Source organism: Xiphias gladius, chromosome 23 (genome assembly GCF_016859285.1).
Source record: "Xiphias gladius isolate SHS-SW01 ecotype Sanya breed wild chromosome 23, ASM1685928v1, whole genome shotgun sequence".
Classification (NCBI taxonomy): Eukaryota; Metazoa; Chordata; class Actinopteri; order Istiophoriformes; family Xiphiidae; genus Xiphias; species Xiphias gladius.
In genome coordinates this window covers 28845874-28871303 of record NC_053422.1, presented here as the reverse complement: position 1 = coordinate 28871303, position 25430 = coordinate 28845874, and the positions used below count along the sequence as shown (strand labels likewise).

At 38.1% G+C, this 25430-nt stretch overlaps 1 protein-coding gene across 1 annotated transcript in view; it reads right to left on the bottom strand.

The window, feature by feature from the left end:
• gfra3 (GDNF family receptor alpha 3) overlaps nt 1-21941 on the bottom strand; it is a 52840-nt gene extending 30899 nt beyond the window's left edge. Inside the window, exon 1 of the mRNA XM_040119405.1 lies at nt 21902-21941. Within this exon, the coding sequence (XP_039975339.1) occupies nt 21902-21941 (40 nt within the window). The remainder of the gene's footprint in view (nt 1-21901) is intronic.
• Between the last annotated feature and the right edge of the window lie 3489 nt (nt 21942-25430).

Sequence of the window (25430 nt, the reverse complement as noted above, 5' to 3'; positions counted from 1 at the left end):
TGCACATGATCATTAGTGTTTCTCCCACTGACCCCACCTGATTGGTCCATAGACTTTACATTGCAATGACATTGTGCCCAAAAGAATCTTTTCTAGGCTCTGGGAAAGTTTGATAAATATGGATGGATACATGGATCAACAATTCATGATAAAATGAGAAAGGCTGGATAAAAAAATCAGTATTCAGACTATTTATGATTATTATTTGATCCAATATCATTTTCTTAAGATCTCAGCATTGATCTTTGCACTTGTGTCTTTTCTCTGTAAACATTTGCATCTGTGCTAAATTTTCTGTGTCTGCAGTGGTTATTTGTTGAAAGTGGTTCAGTCAGAGCTGCATGATGTGGCAAGTAGAACACTGAACACACACCCAAAATGCAGGCTTACTTGTGGTTCCTAGAGTCTCCAAAAGTACATTGGAGGCAGAGCCTTCAGTTATCGGGCTCCTCTACTGTGGAACCATCTTCCAGTTTGGATCCGGGAGGCAGACAACCTCTCCATGTTCAAGAGTAGGCTTACAACCTTCCTTTTTGATAAAGCTTACAGTTAGGGCTGGCTCAGGCTTGTCTTGAACCATCCCCCTAGTTATGCTGCTATAGGCCTAGACTGCCGGGTGACTTCCCATGATGCACCAAGCTTCTCTTCCTCTCCATCTGTACGTATTCATGTCCTATCAATGCTCATTATTAACTTGACTTCTTCTAGTTTTATGCTTTCTCATCTCTCTCCTCCTGTTGCTTTCTGCAGGTCTTTCTGCCCCTGGTGCTGCAGAGTCTGGATCTGTGATTACAAACCACCTACTGCCCCCATGATCCTGCTCAACACCCACTGCTTCAATTATTATGATTATCATTAATTATTTTTATATTTAGTTTTATTAGTATTACTATTCACCCTATTATTATAATTATTAGTTTTATTATTTGTCCCATTATTATTATACATCTTTATGTGGTACCTGTACATGCTATGCCCCCCTGTGAGGTGAATAATTACAGTCTATGCGGATGTGCTGCAGTTTATAGGACCCTGGTGACTGACTGACTCTGGCATCTAGGAGAGGGACAGACTGAAAAAAAGACCTTCTTTGTGTTTGTTGTAGAGATATTATATTTGGTTACGAGATGTGTGGCAGTGGAAGTCGAGTGAACAGTGTGTGGATTCTACTTTATTCAGTCCGTCCATGACAGGAAGCGAAACACCAGCTAACAGCTAACTGCAGATATAAGGCTGATGTCTTGTCAACACAAACAGTGCAGATGAATAAGTAAGCAGACTTTCAGTTTCTATCCTTTCTGCTCTCAAAGTGATAGTAAAAGTGGATGTCCGTACTTAGGTGAAGCATCTGCTACAGTCCATGCATAGCTATATGGGATAATATTTTTTTTTTTTAAATATGCACAATGGTGAAACCATTGTAAGTGGCGCAGGTTTTTCATTATTCATATCATATGTACTGTAGAACTAAAAAATATAGATGTCTCGTGTTTGCATTTGCCAAGGAAAGCACTGTAAATCCTTGATCCACAGTTTTATAAAGGAATGTGTTTACAGTTTAGCCAATAATGTGACTTTATACAATTTTGTATTCTAGGACACAACAGTGTTGCTCACTTGTTGAGTGTAGAGGAAATGTAAGTTCCCAGCACAAGTTCTGAGAAGCACCTTACACAACATTGTTATTTATCCAATGTAACTGAATCATCTAGAATCAAATCCAATCATCAAGAAATTAATCAAAATGAATCGATTCTGGACTTTGTAAATCAAAATCAGGAGATTGGTGCTGATATCCAGCCATAACAATGAATAATAATTAACCTTGTTTGCAGTTTGATGCTTCCTGTCAACATTTTTACAGACGTCATAACGGTGGACCACGCTTTTTAGGCTACAGGGGATTTTTTTTTTGTTGCAATACCACAAGTAGCCATTGGGACAAATAGCAGCAAGGCTGAATCCAGCTCCCTTCCCACGTCCATGACCTGTACTTCAGTTCAGAAAAAAAATATATATACATGCAGCCTTTTAGTTCTGGTTGATTCCACGTTCACACTGACTTATTACAAATATCCAAAAGCAGTTATATGGTATAGTAACTCATTTAGTGGATATTTTTGGTGATGTCATTCTGCATCATCAACATCAGCAAATTTAATGCTGCTCCTTACTGAACCTGATATGTTTCTTCATCTTCTCTGGTTTCACAAAGAAGACAAAAAAATCATTGATTATGAGCTCTTAATTAGAGTGCAACTGGACCTCATACTGTATGCCATGAATAAGGATAAACAAAAATAAAGAGGTTTGAAAAGAGGCCTCTTACTGTAATATTAATGTTCTTACATAAATTGCTGAGGAGAATGCTTCTTTGAGAATTCCCCAAGGTTAAGAAGAGAATTCCCCATGGTTAAGAAGTAGATAAATAGATAGAATGATTTAACACGGGTTTGGCTTTTAAATTCATGTTTAAAATAAATACTTAGTATCACAAAATTCTGTGGTTGGTCTGGTTTGATTGAAAGCAGAGACCCTCCTTTTTCCACATCAGAGTTTGATGAAAGTTTTCACACCAGCCTAAATTAATTGAACTAAACAGGAAAACCAAGCGCTACCAAAGTTTGTTTGAACCCCTCTAAGGTGTGAAAGCACCCTAAACAAGTCAGTAAACACTGTGGACACCACTTAATGCCAGTGGTCATGGGCAAAAACACACAGGTTGCTTCAACTGATCTAACTTACAATGAGGAACATCCATTTTCACTCTCTTTGAAACAGTCCACCTCTCTGTCTTATTTTTTGCGTAGCACAGTACAGTAGATGCTCTTCAGCCAGTATAGTCCCAGCTGGCTGGCATGGATGATGCTATAAGCCTGTTTTTATTTATTTAGTTATCACAGACAGCATTTGGATTATGTGGAACTCGAAGTTTCTCCAGTAGGAACTATTGTTTTCGGATGTGTGGCTGCTTTGATTTGCAAGAGCAAAAAGGAGAGGCCCCCCTGATAAAATTCAATAGCTGATATGCACAGGGGAAGTGCAGAGAAGTTTTCTGAGGACAGCAGAAATGTCATACGAGGAGGAAAAATGAGGGAACAGAAAGACAGATGGAAAAAGGGTGAGGTAGGAGTGAGGGAGAAGGCGAGAGAGATAGAGGTAGAGACAGAAAGCAAGAGTACCAATGTGAACCTTGATAGGTTGGACACGCGCACAGTATGAGGCACAATCAGCATGCACCTCCAAAAATGATGTTCTTAGAATCAAACAAAGATGCGCACATACACACAAACCAACACACACACACAATCGCAAAGAACCACACATAGACACGCACATGGCTGCCCTGAGAAGGGCCCTTTTATGTGTGTGTCCTGCTGGGAGGGAGACTTGGAGGCACAGAACCCATCATTATTACCAGAACACAATACTGCACAACCACAGGAGAGGGGGTGGAGGGGACAAAGCAATCTGTCTACGACACACACAGAGACTTCCACACACACATCTTAGTGTCAGAATAAAGTGGCTGAGATAGCATAAACAGCTTAACATTCAGTGCCAGATCAGTAGACAGTATGTAAATTGAATACTGAGTGTGCTGATGAAAGTCTAACCACATACATAAAACAATGTTGGTTGAACAAACAGCCTTTGTGGGACGCCACATCCCAACACTCTGGCACAGCTCACTTTTTCCACACATCAGATATCTCATGCCATCATCACATCATCAAACTTCTACAAACAAATTCACTTCCATCTCTGCTGCACGTGAAACATTACATTTCCACTTTAAACCCAGTGTCCTCTGATGTTAGCAGCTCTTTGTGGGGTCATGTCATGATCAGATCACATATATGATGTCTGAGTTATTTTTCCACACTTATAGGCAAGCCAAGCTCAAAGCAGCACATAATCTTATTTTTTAATTAATTAATTTTTTTTTGGATTAATTAATTTATCCAGGTAGTACATTGTCAATTCAAAATAAAACAATCCCTTTCTTTGCAATTTCAGAGAAACAGCAAAAGGTGTTTGATTTCACAATAAAAGTCCAATGAATTCACTCAGTTAAAAATACCTCAGTCAGTGGTTTGAATGAGGAAACTCCATATGGATTTCCATATGGATATAACGGATTTAACATTGCGCTCTTATAACATTGTCGGACTCATGATGGTCAATTTTTTTTTTAAAGTATCAAAATTGATGCAGCAGATCCAGATATATCAAATTTTTTATTCCACACTTTCTTCTTCCTTGTCAAAACCTGTCACCTACATTATTCACAATGCTTTTCAGTCACTAACAATTCAGTCAGTGATTTGCTTGTAGTGGCTAATGTAGCCTGGAGCCTCTAGCCTGCAGCAGGGATGAGGAGCGAGCTATAGAGGTCTGGTAGGTTCACTCCTTTTTAAATCAACACCCCCAGATTTTTTAATTTTCAATAATGACCCAGCTGATGCTGACTCGAGTGACATCACTTGAGGACATTTATCAGACTTCACACTGCTGGAGACACTAAAGATTTTATACTACTTTTTTTCACACATACATTAGCGCTCCCAAATTGTGTTAATTTTGTCTATTTTTTAGGTTTAGTCTTAGTCTTATTCTTAGTCTTAGCCCTGAGATCAAAAGTCCAAGTTAGTCTTAGTTAATTTAGTCAACCTCATCCTCAGTTTTTAGTTGACTAAAACTGGATATTTTATCTTTTTTTTAACCATCAGAAAATTAGTTAAGAAAAATGTTGTGAACATTTTGGTGTAGTTTAGTCAAGACCAAGACTGAGCAAGCAAAACATCCACACACTAAGGAGGACAGAACAATGAAGTCAGGAAAGATGCAACAACATTAGGAAATCCAATGTAATCTAAAAATTGCTGTATGAATGAATAATTGCTATGATCTTAATTTGTTTGATAACACAAACCCTGAATATCCAGAAAAAATAAAACCCTGCCTGATCGAAAAGAACATTGTACAACAGCCTTGGAATAAATCCTACCCTTATAATTTTCCAGTTTTATCAGGACTGTGCCAGAAAGGTGTTGATGATGCTATTCTGCAATTTTGTAGGCCTTAGTGGGAGTGTTGTAGTGGACTGTGTTAAACTAATATACAGTAATTTTTTAGAATGGCTTGTAAACTGCCATTTGAATAAATTTTTAAAGAAAATGTTTGGAGCCTCTGTGCACACAACACAGGCTACTACTGCCCAACAGAATTAATTCAAGCCCAAAATTATTGTTCTACATTTTTGTTATTTTGACACTATTCCCCAATACCTGGACTACCTGGTGTACAATCAGTGGAGTTCCACTTTAATACACTCACTTAACATGACAGTCACTGCATGTAAGCCATTGTCCAATTTCCATTTGATTGTTAAAAGAATAGTTAGACAGTTTACGAAATACTCTTATGGTATCGATCTTTTCTCTTACGGAATTTCTTGCTACTCTCATTTGCAAGAAATTTCGTAAGAGAAAAGATCGATACCAGCCTCATATCTGTAAAGTAAATATACATACAGTTTAGCTCAGCATAAAGACAGGAAATGGGGAAGCAGCTAGTCTGGCTCTGTCCAAAGGTAACAATATCCTCTTACCAGCCCCTCTAAAGCTCACTAATTAACATCTTATATCTTGTTTGTTTAATCAGGCAAACTCCTGGAAAAATAAAACATAAAAATCTTCATTTCAAGCACGGTGATGACAAAATAATAATCTAGGTTCTGGAGAAGTTTAACAAAAAAGGAGCAGAAAAGCAACAAGCAAAACAAACACACTTTTTTTTCCATCAATACATCATGTAATACTTTGATATATATTTCTTACACTGTGAAACTAATGAAAGAGCTTTATTCCACACTACACAGACGAGTGAATCCAGCAAAAATCTAATTGGTTGAATGTAGACTACGTGAGACCTACGCTTAGAGATAGTGGAGTGGGGAAAAGAACTGGGTGTAAGATCGGTGGCTCATGGACCTGTCAGAATTGTCTCAGGCAGTCCAACAGAGCCTGTACACGATGCAGCCACTTACTGTGGACATTACATTAAGTAGCAAAACTAACAACTGTAGTTATAAACTTGATAGGACAGAGGAAACTCTCCAGGGGAAATAGAATTAAACTTTTAGTTTCTTAAATATATTTTTCAGACAGCTCTGGATGGAGCTCAGGATCAATCAGTATGACGGCTGCTTTACTCCAAAACAATTGCACGGTATGAACCTGGACTGTATCTGTGTAACAGCTGACCTTTTCCGTCCAAACTTTTTCAGGTGTGGATGTCCAAAACAGCAGGCATGAGAACCAAAAAAAGAGCATGCCTTTTAGTACATCCAGTAAGCCAGTAATGTAGCACTTCCCTCGGTCATGTCCAGAAGGCTGTTTATTATTCAAGTCCTTCGGCTGGTCTGGTCCCAGATTTATCACTGTGAACTTGATATTGGCTGAATGGATTGTTGAACAATGAATAGATACCGGTTTCAGCAGATTGCTCATCTATATAATCATCTATATTAGCCATTGTTGCTACAAGCTGGTCTGACAGCTAGAAGCTGGCAGGCGTGTCTGGTTAGTTGACTTAGCTTGGTCAATTAGACGCGCCCGCCTGTCTTTGCAGTGGTGCCAGGTTGGTTCATAAACGTCCTTATTAGCCAGAAAAGAATATGAATATTGAAAAAAAAATGTAAAAACATTCGCACTATGAAAAACAAGCTCAAAATTTTATTTATTTATACCGACATTATCTATCCCAAAGCTGCCCAACTGAGTAGAAAATAGCCCAATTTGGCAACATTTCTTGGGCATAAAATTTTCCACCCCAGGTCCAGTTGTTTTCTGCATGCAGTGTCAACCAGTCAGTGGCGTACAGAAGAAGCTGAACATATTACACACATACCACCTCAGGTAAAGAAAAGTATGCCCTTTGGCACACAGATAAAGATGCAGGCAGCACTTTTTCATTAGTCATCGCAGATTTCTGTACTTATATATGATTTATGTGAGAGTAACAACTGAAATTTATACACACACAACACAGAAATAACAAAAAATATTTTTCATTAAAATATGTATTTCATGATATGAATTGAAGAAGGGGTGGCACCCTAGCGCCCTTGATTGACCCCCTACGAGAGAGATGCCAGAGAACACCATCTACGGCACATTCACTGCATAAAAATAAAGATGTTTCCCAAATCAATGAAACTATTATATAGGTGGCCACCACATCTCATTTTGCTGCAATAATTTAATGTGATACTCATAACTAGATTTTTGGTATTTGGCAGTCCAATACTGGTTTATATGGGTACAGGAAATACACTATAGTCAGTGGCCTGTCTGTGTAATGTCAGCCGTTGCAGGGTATGTATTTTTGCTTTAATTCAATACTAGTTTTGCTTTAACTTTTCTTTATGTCCTTCATCTGGCATGGATTTCATTAAATTAACAGCTCTTGAGTCACAGTGAGCATTTGTCCAGACTTTCTTATTCACATCTAATTCAGCTTAGATTGTGCTGAATAAAATGTGCCAAAATTAGACCGTGCACACACAGCAACGACTGAGGCTAAACACTGTAGCTGAGACTTCAACTGACAAAGAACTCTTGCAAATGTGTGAATTGTGACTCTTGTCTTGTCTTGTCTGTCAGGAACAAAAGGTGGCTAGAGGGGTTGACAAAGCGTGTGACTTTAATATGGGACATTGCTGTTCGCAACTCATTTCCCACCAACAGTCAATATTGGTTTGTTTTAACCATGACCCCCATCTTTCCCTAACCTCAACCAAGTAGTTTTTCTTTTAACCATGGCAACAAACATTCCCTTATCTTACCAAAGTAGATATTTTAATCATGAAAGGTCCTTCTTTACCAAAAAAAAAAAGAATATTAACTCAAGGTCCACTTTATAAACTGCAATTCAACTGCATTGTCTTCCTCAGAGGATTTTGTTTGCTCAGTTGCCATAGAGAATAGTCAACTCAGGAAGATTAGGAGATGCAGTTGAAATCTCTAGAAAAAAGCTACTAAGTGGACCTCGGATTATTTTGTTTGCTCAATTGTAGTTTTACAATTTTTCCGCAACTCTAACCAAACTGTGCCTAAACCCATCCAAACCTCGAATATAGCTGTGGCAGATTTAGAAAATGCATCATTTGTATCTTTTTGTAGCTGTGATTTGTAGCAATCTTAGAAGGCACTGACAAACAATGTTGTCCAGATGATAAGACTTCCAAAACTGTTTATATGCGTCGTTTTGGAAGGCATTTACAAGCAACATACATTGTCGGTTTCAGTTTTGGAGGTTGGACTTATAGCTTTAGGTAGGAAACCCATCTTGTTCTCAATTTTGTCTTTAATTTGCTTCAGTATGGACAATAGCACTGCTATAAAACAACAAAGGCGGCTTTGTTGGTGTGTGGCATGTTGTTAAAGGGTAGCTTGTACTCTGGAAAATTCATCATGGCAACAATGGCCAGATTTCCTTCCAAATTTGGCGCAACCAAATTTCCAGAAATTCTGCATCATCATTATGTTTAATCCACAAAGGTCTTGGGCTAATTGGAAATGTTGTTTGTTAAAGGCCACTAAAAACAGAAATATCAAATGAACAGTATTAGATATATATATTTTTTTATTTATCCATTCTTTTTTCACATTCCATTCTCTCTAAACAAATTCAGTGAACCACACTACATCCCATTAAGTAAGGTCAGTGATTTGCATTATTTCAAATGTCAGTGCTTTTTTGCTGTACTACTCTGCACTTCTTGGCTGGAGCTGTCTGTGACAGGACTTCTTCACTGAACCAAAGTAAGCCCCATTGAAATGAATAAGGTAGCCAGTTTTTCTGTTGCCTTGTTATTGTTATCATAGGCCCCTTTCTGAGTTTTTCAAGTGTTCCCACAGGAAGTCCAAGAAACAGTGTGTGTTTCCAAGCCAGAAGGGCCATGCTGACTACAACAGGGCCAAGCATGAAAGTGAAAATGGTTAGCTAAACCTAACTTTGGCAGTAAGTGTTTTTCCCCCCAGACTCCAAAAGGTTTAATCTGAGAAAAAAAGCTCTTTACTAACTTATCTTCAACTGAAAATAACAAGAAGTAGAGGCTGATAAATAAATGTACATGCCTCAGTTTTGGTAGAATTTCCTAAACCTGTTTGTCATCAGTAGACAGCAGAAGGAAAGATTAAACTTTTGTCGCCACACTGTGTCTGCAGAAAGCAGGCAGCACTCTCCATCAGTGCTGGCAGAGTTTATCATTGTTTTCCCACTGATGGTCGATGAACATCCAGTATGCCATCTGCTTCATATCTGCACTGTGTGTAACACAGAAGAGTCTGGTGAGTTTAGAGGAAAATAACCTTTCAAACTGAGCACATTTGTTTAACATTCTCTCAATTCAGCAACAAGTGATCACCAAACATTCAAGGTTTTGAATGGAATGTGAAGCTTCATTTATTCTGACTCACACCCAAGAGAAATACATGTTGGAGCACACAATCCCATTTAAACAGATTTACTTGCCATAGGGACAGGGTCAGCTGTAGAATTGTTGACTATAGAATGCTAATAAAGATGTTAACGGCATCTAAGTTTACAGTAGGTGTTATATCCATTCTTTAATCAAGATCTGTGTAGGTTTAGATTCACATGAAAAAGTGAGAAAAGATAAATGTTATGATCTCTTTCTTTATTGTTGTTGTTTTGCAGTGAGGTGACATCATATTAAAGGCACTCTGCATAGGTTTAGAAATTTTGGGATTTATGTGCCAATCAGTGGCCTCTCAACAGGGACCCAACCCAGGGACACTGACATGAATGGACTGAAATTAACACACAAATTGCTCTCATTTTCACCATTTATTAAATTTTTCTAAAAATGTCAAGTTTTATTAGGCGGTTATGTGCTATACAGTTGCCTGACAACCTCACTTTAAGACTCCAGGAGATCACAGCTACCAGCCAAGAAATAGTCTGGCACAGTACCCCCTGTAAAACCACATATTTTGTGAACAAGATAAATTACATGACTGATCAGTCAAAATTGAATGAACAAAAATAGTTTTCATGTAGGCTCCACAGGAAGAAATCAGCATTTTTTTTATTTATTGATTAGAACTCAAAGCAACTTAGAGACAGCATAGTTTTATATAAAGTCAATGGAAACATGCAAGCTGACCCAGAGTCAACTTGCAGTGCAAACTAAAGCGTAAGCTGAAAATGTTTCAGCCTTAGCAAAACATTCATGCTAACGCAAAAACTTTATAAACTTTTAGAGACCAGAGGATAAGGGAGAGAAATTGGAGGAAAGTAATTGAAAGTACTGGCATTCTTGGTGAATTTTATGTTGTCTGTCTTAAAATCACCAAGGTTTCAACTTCTCATAGGAACTGCTAGGTCCACATTCATTTTTTCATAAAGACCAATGAAAAAAATCCTGAATGAGAGATTGTACTGAAGTAGAGAAGCTAGAAGAACAGATGCTAACCTGGACATGAAGTAATGACTTTGGCTTTCTATTAGCTCTGGGCACAGTAGGTTGAATGGAAGATGCCCACGTTAGAAAATGTTTACTTAAAAAATGAGAAAAATCTGAGCTAATTCCAAGGTTTAATGACTCCAATTCATGAAATAACAGATAAAACAAGAAAAAGTAGCGCTTTCTAGAAGAAATAACAGAAACCACTGAAGTTTAAGCTGGGCAAACTGAGGCTGAGGCACACTCTACGCAGAGACACTCTGCAAACACCCATTGGGTACATCTGTTGCTAGCTAGTTACAGTTAACACCTGTACAATTAGTACAATGGGTGTTTGGGAATAAACAGCCTGGAAAGAGTGGGCAGTGCAAACTAAGGCAAGAAACGTGTGCACAAGTTGAAAATGTTGTTAATTTGCACTTATCCCAGTGCTGCATGACCCCAAGTGATGACTGTATGAAAAAGAAAAGAAAAATGGAGGAAAGTAACAGAAAGAAAGAGAGATTCCAGTCTGTTTTGAGTTCAGTCACAGGCTAAGCTGTCAACACACTCTAATTCACACGCCACACACACTAGGTCAGTGAATAAATTGCTAGCTAGCTTATGCACTGACTGTACAGCTGGTACAGTAGTAAATTGTGTGTCACCTGTCACACACATACACAAAATACTTATCTGATAATAGTAATATGCAATCTTTTTTGATCCAGTAATTGTAGGTCTGTGTAATTTGAAAATAGGAAATTAAATAGAATTTTCCTAAGTGTCATTATAATTCTCTCATCACTCTGATATATTGTTTGTGAAGGACAGATAAACAGACAAATACACATAAATAAATCAATCACTAGCCACCCTATGGCAATGAAGAGTGATGCGGGGGTCAATACAATATCACCTAAGGCCACTTCACCTATTACTTTTACATCATGTGGCACAGGGTTGGATTTATTGTGAAAGCTGCTGGCTTGGTTTACAGCACAAAGCACAACTGCAGGTAATCCACAATGTGATTCAACTTCCTTATTACAACTGCAGAGTCTCACTGATTTACCTGGTCAGAATAAACTCTATACTGTCTGTTATGATGTGCTGTTATCAGCTCTAATCCTTCTCTCTGTTCAAATGTCTTCCTCTTATATTTGGCACAGAAAAACTCAGAGCTGGCTGTGGTGAAGAAACAGGGTGTGTTTTTCTCTAGGTGAAAGCATACCCACCACTGCAATGAGAATTGGAAGTGATGTGTTTTGCCTTTTGGGTTTGTTTGGGACAAAGAGAGGCATAAGTGGTTGGTTAGAATGAGAAGTGATGGCAACCATAGCCGAATGAAAAGCCAGAAAAGACAGCCATCTATAAAATCCCAGACTTAAATTGAACATGCATGAAAAAAAATGACTGGGAAAGAGACATCTCAGTAGTGACCACAGTGTTTGCTGGAAAATATAGCTCTACAAAGTGCAAAAAACAAAACAAAACACAACAACAGGTGCTAAGTATCAAGAGACAAAATAGACATAATCACACAGATCCTCACTTAAATGCCATGTCAGTTTCAGATGGGTATAGTCAACATTTTGGAGACTGAGATAATCAGTAAGTGGCCAAGAAGTTAGTTCAATTATTCATTAACACTTTATTGCACTGTAAAGCTGAAGTAGAGCTTTGGTATCTAAACCTGCAAAGGTGGGCTTGCTGTAGATTTGATGAAAACATTTTGTCTCATTTCTGTAAAGCTTCGTCAGACATATTCAGGGATGGAAAGCAAGTCCAGTAGCTTCTGACCTATTACAGCAATGTATAAGTATAGATTCCAACAAGTGTCGCTTTGAAATATATGGTCAATGACTGTTACTTTTTATTTTGAAATTTGACTGCCATGTCAACGTGGAAAAAATTAAATATTTGATCAGTAAAGATATGTCCAACTTCAAATTCCAAAGTATTAGTATAAAAGGCCATGACTTCTACTTCAGTGAGGGGCTTTTGCACCATCAGTCTGGTTTATTCCATACCCTGTTGCCCTATCAATAAACTATGTATTTGCTTAAAAGTTCATTTTTGACCTTGGAAATATGATGAAACAATCCCAACTCAAGGTCAACCGACTAGCTCTTTTCAAGAGCTTTAAAGTTTATCAAACGATCTTCATCAGCAGGTGAAGTTTGCTCAGTTGTCACAGAGATGGAACCATTGACATGTAAGCTCAGTAGCAGTGTGGGTTTCATGCATACTAGTTTCCGGACTAGCTTAAATTTACACATGCAATTTCATTTTTGAGCAAAGCAATCTCAACTCAAGGTACACTTACTAGCTTTGTCCACATTTTTCTTTTACTGTATCAAACAGTCTTTATCAATCTTCTAAAGAGTGTTGCATTATTGTTTGTTTGTAGCTTTAATGTTGCTAGGCTAGTGAGTGTTTTCAGTCTATTGATTCAGAGCTAGTCAACACTAAAATTGTTTGGCTAGTCCAGTTTCACCTCCAGGAGTTTCTGAAGGTTTTCCCAATAAATTCATGACAATTGAAAACGAGTTTGTGACTGATAGAAAAGGCACACTAATGTTGTTTTTTTTCTACGTATTACAGTATTTCATGTTTCACATATACAACAGAAAATTCTTCAATTATGAGGATTCTCCTCCTCTTGGATTAGCAGGATAACATGGAAATTCTTCCAACAGGATCAGTGTCAAAGTGATTTCTATTCTCAAAAAGTAATTTTCTCAACAACAGATGTTGGAAAAAGCGGGTAATCTTATAATCAGGGTCGTCCTATATTTATTTATATTTTCTATTGGTTGAACCTGTTTTTTGATAAAACTGACAATATGATGATACTTCACTATATTAAAGAAGTGACAGCCTTAATATAGTCCATTTTTAACTAAAATCAACAGCCAGTGAAGGCTTTCAGTCATCTTGTGATTTTCTTAGTCAGAAAACCAGGGAACAAGCAATATGACCTTGGTTAATTGTGTTACATGAGTTTGACAGTATTACAATCATGAAGAATTTAACATAACGTTACACGCTCCAACCTTAATGCCATACCAAAGCCATGCATCTTTCATCGACGTTAAAAGAAGGGTCCATTCATGGCTTATGGCTTAAATTTCAGAGCCAATAATTGGAGTCCGAGTGACCTTTTCACAGAGCAAAAATTAGTTCTGCAGAACCAGGATAAGTCAATCATTCTAATAAAAAAAAAAAATTTGGGAGCAAGACCTTGTGGAGCAGATTGCAGAAAATCAACAATATGAGCTGAGCTTTGGTTCCCCTCTCTGCCACTTTATGCCCGCAACCCAGCAGTCTTCCCCCTCCTAAATTAACCAGAATAATTTGTTCTAAAGTCAGTGTCACCTGCAAATTTCTAATCACATTTCACAGACACTCAGAGACTCTGCATCATTAAGCCTCTACATTCTCATTTCCCTTGCTTCCTTGTTTATGAGAAACTGAGGTAATAGAGGAGCTGTAATTAGTGTGATAATGATAAAAGAGCAAAATAATGGATAATGTCTGAATAGTTGCAAAGGTCTCAGACAGTGATGCATGCCTCCAATTTTTCTTTACATTTTGCAAAGGAACTCCTGCCATGTCACTGTGTATTAAAGGAGCAGCTGCCCCCAGTCCTTGTATTTTAGCAGAGTAAGACTATTGTCAGTCTGTGTTTTGTTAGAAAATTGGAAATGTCATCTGACACAGGTGTCAGATTTCTGTTTGTATAATTTCTACTCGTCAAATATGTAAATATACTTAAACAAAAATGAAAGAAAAGCTGAATCGCAGTTAACAGCTTCCTTTAATTCTCTGCGATACAACTTTAACAGCCTGCTAGGATTTAAATAAAAACAATGCATGGAAATACATCGATCAAGAACATCTGTGTCATGTGACCAGGTGGAGGCAACATGACATAACTGCCAAATCAGGGCTGACTATGTAAATTACATGTTCAAAGCAGACATGATCACAAGCTTTAGGCCTGTGAGATCTTCAGGATCCTGAACACACATCACAGACCACAAATAGGCTAGTACTACTACTGAACTAGAACTACTAGTACATCCACTCACCAGGTTTCCAACATACTTGCTTTAAATACTCATGGTCCCAAGATGATGATTCCCAAATTTCCACATTTTGATTTTCAATTTTCATGATCCCCACTTTCTCTAATGCCACCTTTAGGTCAAAATTTCCTCGCATACACATGAGAAAATAAAGGAAAAGGAAATCTAAAGAAAATAAAGCTTTGTAGACTGTAAAACAACGAATCGTATGATGTTATTTTTGTTTCTTTTTTAAGTATTTCTTAGCATTTTTTTTATTAGTGACAGTAGAGAGCTGACAAGAAATGAGTGACAGATGGTAAAAGACATACAACAAAAGTTGCAATAAACACCTTTGCGATTATCCTATACGGTGTCTGTTGGCTTCAAAGAAAGTGTTTGTCTGAAACATCCTCCCTCTCACCTTTCCAATGTCAGAAATGGGAGGGGTTGTGTACAGCAATTTTTGCAACATTCCGAAGCAGACTATCCGACCATCACATCCACTTTGTGCAACATTTAGCCAGGTGTATAAAGGTGTGAAATTATATAGAGTCATCACATTCTTGTAGAGAGGCCTTGCGGGTACTACGACGTCAGGCTTTTCACCCCATCCATATACAGCTATAATCTCTTTTGCAGCAGCTATAAACTCTTTTGCCATTAGATATGATCGAACAATACATCATAAGAAATACTTCTTTTCAAACATACTGAACTATTTAGCATGCTAAACCCTCAGGCCACTGGGTCGCCCCATTATAGATTTTGGTATTTTCGATACATAGCCAGAATGTTCTGTCTTTTTTTTCTGTCTCTTTTTTTATTGTCACATTTCAGAGCTATAGATTATTATGTCTTGTGTTTTTCTAACTTCTCTCAATTAGGTTTTATTTTCGAAATGAATTTCATGTGTGAAAACTTTTAGGATGCCTTTGCCTGGCCAGAGACACTAAGAAGTAAACATCTGACTGAGTAATAAAGATTTTGTGCTGAAATATGTTTTTGACAATTATTATTTATCTCCCAAGGGCGATGCATAAGACCCCTCTATTTCATTGGGTTTTGTGCCTCGTACTTCTACAGTTAACAAGAAGTACAGAAGATCAAAACACATTTGATTCAGTGTTTATTCAAACATATTTTGGATTTGAAGTACTAAACTAAATGACTGGCAGAGGTCCTCCTGCCAACAGGGAGGGAGGTCTGTCGGAAAGACTAACTGGGGATTGGGGTCCAGCCACAGATCTGAGGCCAGTCTCTGACACATCTGTCATCATGATAGCAGATGGGCCTGAGGTCACGCCCCGGCTGACCTGAGATCATTCCAGGCTCTGACCACAGAGAGCAGCAGTACCTTCAGGGACCATTGACTCGTGTCTGACATTGAGTTTGGGTAAGGACACACCAATACTTTCAAACACACAGCACTCAGTTTAATGCTTGTTCACAAACTTGACACACACACAAACGCAGCCAAGGAAGCAGAAGCCAACACACCATCTGCCGACCCTGTGTTTGAGTTCCAAATCCCAGTTAGCAACGAAATATACAGAAGACCTCCAAATTTCCCCCTTGGATACACCATTCCCTTTGAGAAGAACCATATCACACATACACCCTCACATATGCACACATTACACACACACACCTCCACCCAGACCAGGTGGATGGAGGCCAGGTAAGTTGCTCATTTTTCCTTAAAAGTGACAGAAGAAGGAAGATGGATTTTGACACTTCTTTCACTAAGTTCATTCACCTCATATACTTCAATCCCCTCCATCTCTCTCCCTCACTCTCTCTTTCTGTCTCCCTCTGTCTCTCCCCTGACCCCGGATGACCACCTCTCCTATTCCGAGAATTTTTTACACTTATCATCAAAGCAGGTTTATGATGCTCATTTCTCAGGCCTCATTGCTCTTCACAGACGTCATTGTCTGTCACTGGACTTCGATACATATAAGACATTTTGTCTTTCTCTCTCTCTCCCTCTCACTCCTGTTTTTCACAGCACACACCCCCACACTGCTGTGGAATCATCAGTAATAGGTGTGTTACCATGATAAGATAGCCTACACTTTGAAACACCTGACACCTGTGTGCGTGTGTGTGAGTGTGTGTTGGTGTGTCTATGTGTATGTGTTTATGTGCTATGTGAAGCTGGTGTGTTTAGATGTAATAATGTCTAAAGTTAGACCAATATATCCCTTATATACGTATCGATATATCAGTTTACTGATATTTTCCTTTTATTGAAAGGGGCAATCAATGAATTTTTCACATAAAGGTTAGTTTATTGGTTTTGTTGAATGCTATTCAGCCTGTGAAAACAGTTGCATAACATCAATGAGGCTCAGGAGGACTTCGGTCAAGTCTAAAGGCCTGGTCACACCAGCTTTTAAAACTGCCAGTGGAATCGCCATGAATAGTGAATTAGGTCGCACGGGCAAAGTAAATATGCACAAATTTTTTCAACTTTTGGTGAACTTTGACATACGGAATTCCGCCATTCACCAATAGCAGACTGTCTTGACAGAACTAACATTTGTGGGAATGGAGAGCCATAGAGTCCACAATGGAAGAAGCTATCATACCCTATTAGTTGTGTTGCACCATTCATTTTTATTTAACCTCCTCCATCACCATCTGTACCACTAAAGAGAAGGTTTGCAGACATATGAAACAGGAGTAAGTGGAATGAACTTAGTATTCCATTAGCGACAGAGCTAAGCTAATGACCTTGCTAAGAGAGGTTTATTTTCCCTCTTAAAATAACACTGATAAGCCACAAAGCGGTTACCTTTAATCAAATTAAAAGTTATGGAAAAAAACATTTTAAGGTGTTATTTATTTGTTTAACACTCAAAAACTCAACTACTGTGTGGGTCAGGTTTGATCACATTTACAATATTTGATTCAAATGTTGCTAAACTCTGATTGGTTTATGGGAATACGTGGCATAAAGGAGCCCCATGCATTTTAAACCAGTGACAAGAGAGCTGACAAAATACCACAAACAAAAAGCTTTCATTTAAATAACCAGACCTGTTGTCACTTTGGCAGAAAATAGTGTGCTTATGTAGAACCCCATCAATCTCAGTAAGCATCTAAATGAGAAAACAGGTTTTCAAGGCCCTTAAGAGGAACCAAAAGGGGTAAACTGTATGCTAATATGATCCAAAAAAGAAAGTAAATATTCAGCAGCTTTTCTCCCAAAGTATTGGTATCAGTATAGGTCTTCAAAAACCCACTAGCAGCATCTATACAAATTAGTCCTGTCACACACCTTCCCACCGCTAAAAATACACACAAACATGTACACCTGCCTGCGCACCGATAAGACGTCAACCACCGCCACTCCAAATGTGTTTGCACACCGGCAGCGGTTGACTGCACTTCCTCATTGAACAACTTGAACAATTTATTCTGACGCACCGCTGAATCCGAGGGGGAATTGAGATTGAGATTAAAAAAAAAAAAAATCAGACACAACCTGAAAGCCTTGATGGAGAGAGAGAAGGAGGGAGGCTGGTTGAATCTGACGAAGAGAGACATGGGGATATATGAGCCTGTCACTCAACATAACAGTGTCACTACATGCTGGACAATCATTAACATGGCTACTGAAGACACTGGGGTCATGCTGAAGTACAGACCACGCTCATGTAAAGCCACTGTTGGGGAATTTCATTAGTCATTCCACAGTAATGATATGATCTACCAATTGCTTGTGAACCAGGGGGTGCTCTTGCAGCCACCAGGGGGTACCTGGAAGAGCTGTGGAGTAGCTCAGGTAATTTTAGAAATTTAAAAAGTAGAAATAATGATTTGATAATAAATATCCAAGTATGTGTTTAGGAGGAAAAAAACACACAAATATGCTTGTAATGGTGTAATGTGATCTTTAGTATGTTAAATGTCACAACAAATGTCAGTCTTCGATCGACCAATGTCAGTTGCAACACCTGCCATTGAGAGTGCAAGAAATGTAGTTAGAAAAAAAGCCAACAAAAAGCTAAAAGCAATGGATAAATGTCTGAAGCGAACTGGTAAAAATACAAATGCAAACTAAACCAAAACTACTGAAAAAAGACAACAAAAATCATATATAGCCCAAAATCAACAACAGCCGTTGTAGTCAAATACCGTCAGACAATTCCACAAAGCCATCCCATCTAATGATGATGGACTTTTTGAGCCCATCTGATAGAGCTGTAGGGGTTTGTCTAACAAAAAATGTTTGGATATAATTTTCATTAACTGCTACAACACAAAACCTGATTTTTGCCAATAAAAAACATTAACTGCACATATGCAACTAATGTAGTGTAAGAAAATAAAGCTTAAAATTATCTGTACACATCAAAAACCTTTTGGTAAATGTCAGTGGTAATTAAAGTCCAAAACTGAGAGCAAACACGGCAGGTTTGGCATAAAAGTATAACTAAAACTGAAACTGCTTTATCGTCCATGTTCTAAGTAATGTCAGGTGACTTTCCAGTGCGCTTCATCAGCTTTTGTCTTGTTTTTTTCATAACATCAGACTTAAGCTTCTGACTCTAACAGCCAGACATGACAATGTTCTGTTGAAGCACTTTTAGCAAGTGCCCTCTCACATTCTTAAGTGCTAACAATCTGACAAATCAACGAGGAAAGAGAAAAATAATACTTTAAAGGACCATTGTGTAGGATTAAGGGGGATCTGATGGCAGAAAGGGAATATAATAATCATAGTTGTGTTTTCAGTAGTGTGTAATCACCTGGAATTAAGAATCATGTTTTCTTTATCTTAAAATGAACCTGCCATGTTGCACCACCATGTTTCTACGGTAGCCCAGACCGGACAAACCGAACACTGGCTCTGGGGAGAGACTTTCCTGTTTTTACATTACCTGAAAGCCGCCGTAGCTTCTCCTAAACGCTTGTAAAGGGAGGGATAAAGGAGGGGTATTTAGTTGGATGCAATTTGCAACCTCAGTGCTAAATGCCACTAAATCCTACACTTTAAACCTGTCCTTTAAACATAGCATGAAATTCAGACTTTTTTCGCTCAAGTTTTGTTTTATGCATACAAATCTCTCCCTGTGTATTCCTAAAATGTAGCCACAGAGTTTAGAATGTGTTGACCAATCTACTGCTGTTATCTAATCTTCAGGCCTTAGAAGGATTTGCACAACCCTCTTCATTGTAGGTGACCAGAAAGGTTTTTTATGTTTCCTCTACAGCTTCGGTAAACCTGCCTCTGTACATTGGCCCCTCCTTACGGTCTGTAATGTATGTAATAACATATGTAACAAAAAACCACAGACCCTGCAGCCTTGACTTGACTCTTCTTTTCTTTGACCCTGAAACTCCGCTTTTGCTCTTTCGTAATACTGCCTTCACACCTGTCTGTGACTCTCAACACATTACAGTGTCATATAATACCATAAATAGTTGTTATAGGTCTGACCACAACCAGCCATGCTGCTATACACAACCCTATAGAGAAGCTCTCTAAGAGTATGTTTATTGTCCTGTTAAGAATCCTTTTTCATTCCGTATTTTTCCTCCCAAGTTTTTAGTGCTCAGACACAGACTCCTGAACACATCACATCTATACAAACCACACAAAGAGAAAAAGGAGTAAACATAACAAGGTCATCCTCAGGACATTATCACACTTGCACTCATCATTAAGTTCATTTCTTAAAAAGTGATCATTAAAAAGCTGCATGAGTGACAATACAAGCCCGTACATTCAGAACTACAAATACTGAAATAAGATCAATTTTTTTATTCATTTGAGATTTTGAACAATTCAAGAAAAATGTTTGTGTTTTTCAGAATGTATGCAATTATTTATGGAATCAAGATGGAGTTTCCAATCTTCAAGAGTCCGCTTTAGTTAAAACCATGCCCTTTCTCAGTGCTATTTGTTTACATGAAGAAGAAATTTAAGCATCCGCACGACCTCTTAAAACGGTCAAAACTCAGATTGTATAGTCCTCATTAGAAAACAATAAATGGGAAAAAAGAAAAGAAATTTCAAAAGGTCTACTGTACGTCAAAAATAAGATCTAGAACGGTTCTACAGTATATAGAACATTTACTGTAAAGTGAAGAAAAGAAACTTGTTATAAATGTTCCCCTAAGGTTCTCCGTTTACCATAAACAAGAAAAAGCATCTCCAGCACTGTAAAGAGAGCCATAAATGTGTATATGAAGGGCACAATTGGAAAAAAAATTCTTGATTTTCACTTAGACTATTTATAAATTCATACAAAGTATGGGTCCCCAAAATCAATTAATTTCATGGCTGAATCTTTTCCTTTGTTTGCAGGGGGAGCTGCTAAAATACACCTGGGATAAAGTGATTCAGCACCTTAATCATGAAGGGCAGACTGAGGAGATACATTTAAGGCTTTAATCTACGGAGGATCAAAATCTCTTGTTTAAGCCCTTGTTTTTTTCTCTTAAAGTTACTTATCCCATTAACATCCGTCTTAATCTACATGGCACATTTAAGCAGATTTTTAAGTAGTTTTAAGGTATATAATTAAGACATTCTGCCATTCCTATGTACATTTTACATTTATCACAATGATTCTGCTTAACAAAATTTACTTTTTTAACTTGAATATTTCTAGTATTTGTACGCTTATGTCTTTTTGATCTACAAATGGGACAAAATATGGTATTAAACAAAATCACAATATTGCAGAACTGTTAACTGATTTCAAGACAAGCTCACCTTAAACAATAAAAATAGATCAATCAAATCAAACAATAAAATAAAACATCTGTGTCTTACTAAGGTTTTGATACCTCTCAGTCAGCATGTTTCTGGGGTAGCTCATCATTTTAAAGTTTCAGTTCAGGGCTTGGAGCTGGAAGGGTGTAGCCTAGTGGCGTTTTGAACGAAAAAATAGCAGAGACAGTTCTGCCTTGAACTAAGAGCACCACAGAACCACAGATAAAAACTGAATTATTGACACTAAAATTACACTTGACAATTTAAATAGTCAGTAACAGCCATATAAAACATTTCTTACTCTGCTGAAAAGTTGTAAGGAAAAAAAACATCTTTACATCCCCGTGGCTCCAAGACTGTGAAATTGACCAAATGAGTCAAAAACTGCAAATCAGAGTAATGGAAGTATATAATAAAAAAGAGGAATAAATATTATGTGAGGCTACAAATGAAATTGTGACTTTGTGAAAGTGTGTGACTTTCACTCACAATCTTCATCTCAATGTAACTTGCGAGTAAAAGACCACCTAAACAAAGACTGATTGTTTTGTTCGAGTGTTTCACAAAAGATTAAACATGTCTCTGTTATTGTAGTAACAATGAAATCTCTGAACGTACCTGTGAAGAAAAGAACTAGCACAGTCCCGAACAGAATCATGTTTGCCGTTTTCGTGACACCGGGGGGTAAAACAAGATGTGGGACGGGACTCGGTGCGTTCTCGGCTGGTCCAGCAGCACCGCTGTGCGCCGCGCAGACAGACACCCAGGCTGCCGCTACATTCACACCGCTGACACTGCCCGTCCGTCCGCCTTTTGTTCTCTGCTTTCGTCTGTAAAGTCCCTCAGGTTTCAAATACCCAGATGGAAGGACAAGCCTAGGAAGAATGTGTCGGAGCAAATAGAGGTAGCCTCTGTGAGTGTGTGACAGTTTGTGTGGTTGTTTGTGCCAATGCTCCAGCTTTACGTCGCGCTGCTTGGAGAAATCAGCTACTGGATGGAGGAAATGTCAAGCGTCACCCGGCTGCAGCTCTGCACGCGGACAGTCCTCACGACGCGGCTCCGCTGATTTAGAGGTCCCGGCATATTCTGCGAGCATGATGCCGACAAGCAGAGGAGGCAGGGGTTTATTAACTGGTGATATCCCTCCTCTTCCTCCTCCTCCTCTTCATTTCATCATCATCATCACCTTTAGGGACAGAATACCAAGGGATGGAAAGATGTCCTTTACTGAGGTCATTTTAACTGAGTATCCTAGTCATATTATGATACATTTTAAGATGAATTTTTAAAATTAATCTACATACCGTCAAAACAGTTTGAAGCATCTGATGTTATTCCAGGTGGCCTTTGAAACTCGCACCTAAGGACAAAAATGATTCTCACTTTTATTAATAAAACCCCAAATAATTGATGAGAACTGTATTTTGTTGACTAACAGTTGGCTATGCCATTAACGCAAAGATTAAATGGATTCTTCTCAAGGATTTCACTGCCTCCCCAGCAGACTATTATAGGAATAGCATTACAACACATACAGAAATAACATGTTTAGTAGTTATGGCACTATCAAATTCAAACTGCAACAAAATCAGAGAAGTCTGCAAGTCTTTTAGAAGATAAGCAATGCTGTTGAGAGTACTACAGTTCTTTATCTGCATCTGAAAGAGCCTTAAAAATTGCATGATGAAACATTTTTGCATCTGGCAATTTTCTGAGCAGAAGGATCATGTAGCCTACAGACACTTATAGCCTCGATGCTATGCTTGGAACTTTCTGAAAAGACATTATGAAACAGTATGTCAGTTTTACACAACTGATTTATCATCATTAAATGCACATAAACTGCTTTGCAGTTCTCCTCAGCTCTGTGGAGCATTTCTTGCATCTTTCATTCCATTAATGTGTTGAGTTCACAACATTCATTGAAAAAGAGAACTGTTATAGAAAGCCAAAGTGAAACTTGAACTTCCAGGTTCTGTTCCATAAGTACAAACACTTTTCGAAATTCATTCATTAAAAATCCCATTGATATTTGTAACTACGCTAATAACTCAAAATCCAGCCATGGAACACACTCTTTCTCAACAGTATGTTGTGTTGCTCACTGCATATGTTTGAACAAAAAAGATAACTTTTTTTTTAAATTATGTAATCATTGTTTATTCAATATTTATGTTTTTTAGTGGCCTTTAACAAAGGCCATTTCCCTAAGCCTTACACATACGCAGGCTACACATCATGATGATGAGCTCAGATGTGTCTGTAAGAAAGTTCTGTGTCCTCTGCCAATAACAAACCACTCATATCACTTTCTGGCTATTATGTTAAGATTCCCTTTATTTCTATGCAGAATTATCATTTTATAAATGTATTGTGTTGAGCAGATCTGATTTAGTTTGGTATATTTAAGAGATGCTTTTACTAATTTTTCAGTGAGACATATTATAAATTCCCAAAGGAATGTAATAGAAATAGACACTGAATACACATACAGTAATATGAGGAACATTATAGCAATTGTAGTGGCCTCAGGTGACAATAATGGGCAGAAATTATAAAAGGAAGCAAATTTGGAAAGATTATGAAACACTAGAATAATGGGTTACTTTCCCCACGTGTAGCCTTCAGATTAACTTTGTCTCTGTAAAGCAGTGGATTACAATGTGAGGTCTTTCAGAGGGCATCAGGGGTCCCACCTGTTAAACCACTACTGTATAGTATTAATTTCATTTCATTTGCACATAAGACCACAACAGAATTATAAAGAATGAAACTCTCAACGCCTGTATTATGAAAATATTTCTACATTAACCATAGTAAAAAAAATTCATTTGTCTGTCTTTTTTGAAGTTCCTGGAACTTCAAAAGGCTAGGGTATGTTCCAGACACCTAAAAACTAAAATAAATTATTATAAAGAGGAGATCTTGAAGATTTCCTTTAAACAAATGTCTGTTAAATCTCTATCTATCACCGAATGAGGTAACAAAATGAGCCTATGGCCCACTGATGAAAGTATTGCAATATTTATATTTTGCAGTATTATGAACTGGGTGTGTGTGGACACCCAGTGAGTCCATGGCCATATTGGTTGTTTTTGGACAGCAGATCAGTTTGAAATATTGCAGGGAGCAGGAGCAGCCACAGTTTGCTGTTAGATGAAGAGCTGCAGGCAACAGGCTGCACACCTTCAACTTCTCAGTTGTTCCCTGCTGTTCATGCCGTGTAAAGCATAAAATCAGATCACAGTTGCTCACAGAATGATCAAAAAAGGCCACTTATTGCCTGACTTCTTTATTAAAATGACAATAGTTTATTTTGCTCCCCCCAGAATTCTGTGACCTCTAGTATTAAACCGCATTTGCTATTACCACCAGAAGCTGCGGGGTGTCATCAAATCAAACAGGACTGAAATCTTCGAGTTTTTGCCACTTTAACCAAAGTAATATCTTTTATTCACATGATTATCTGTACCTCCATATCTTCATCAATATCAGTGCTTTCACCTATATGGGTGAAATTAATAATTCTTCGCATTCTGTAGACTTTCAAAAGGCATATAACTAAATTTGTAGCGCTAGCCTGGCGCTGTCCATAGTTAAAGGTACCATGTGGAGTTTGCTTGTAAACAAACATATTTTCTGTTTACTGTCAGTCTTTCTCAACAAATAACATTATTTGTATCCTTGTCCTATTCTGCCCCACCTTGTTTGGTGCATTGCTACACATCTTGCCACCTGTAGATCAGTGAAACAGTGGGGCACCATTGGCGGGACTGTGTATTGTGTCACTTGTGTGTACACGCACATGTTTGTGCACAAGATAAACAAAATGGAGATCCTCTCATAGAAAAACAGCTCCATAGCGCGACTAGAAGTCAGAAACTCCACAGGGAATTGAGTTTCTTCTGGAGATGTTCAATCTGTGTACAAACACAAATGTAAAATCAACAGTTTACGGTCATGTTCTAGAACAATTCCTCAATTAACAACAGTTTACAACAAGAAGTTATACCATGGGTTCTGTGAGCACAGGTTTTGATTTGGTCGCTGTGGAGATACAGTGGTACCAAACCTGGTACCTCACTGCATAGACAAGACTCCAGAACACTGCTCACAGTCACTGCACCCAGCAGTTCGCCATGGAATA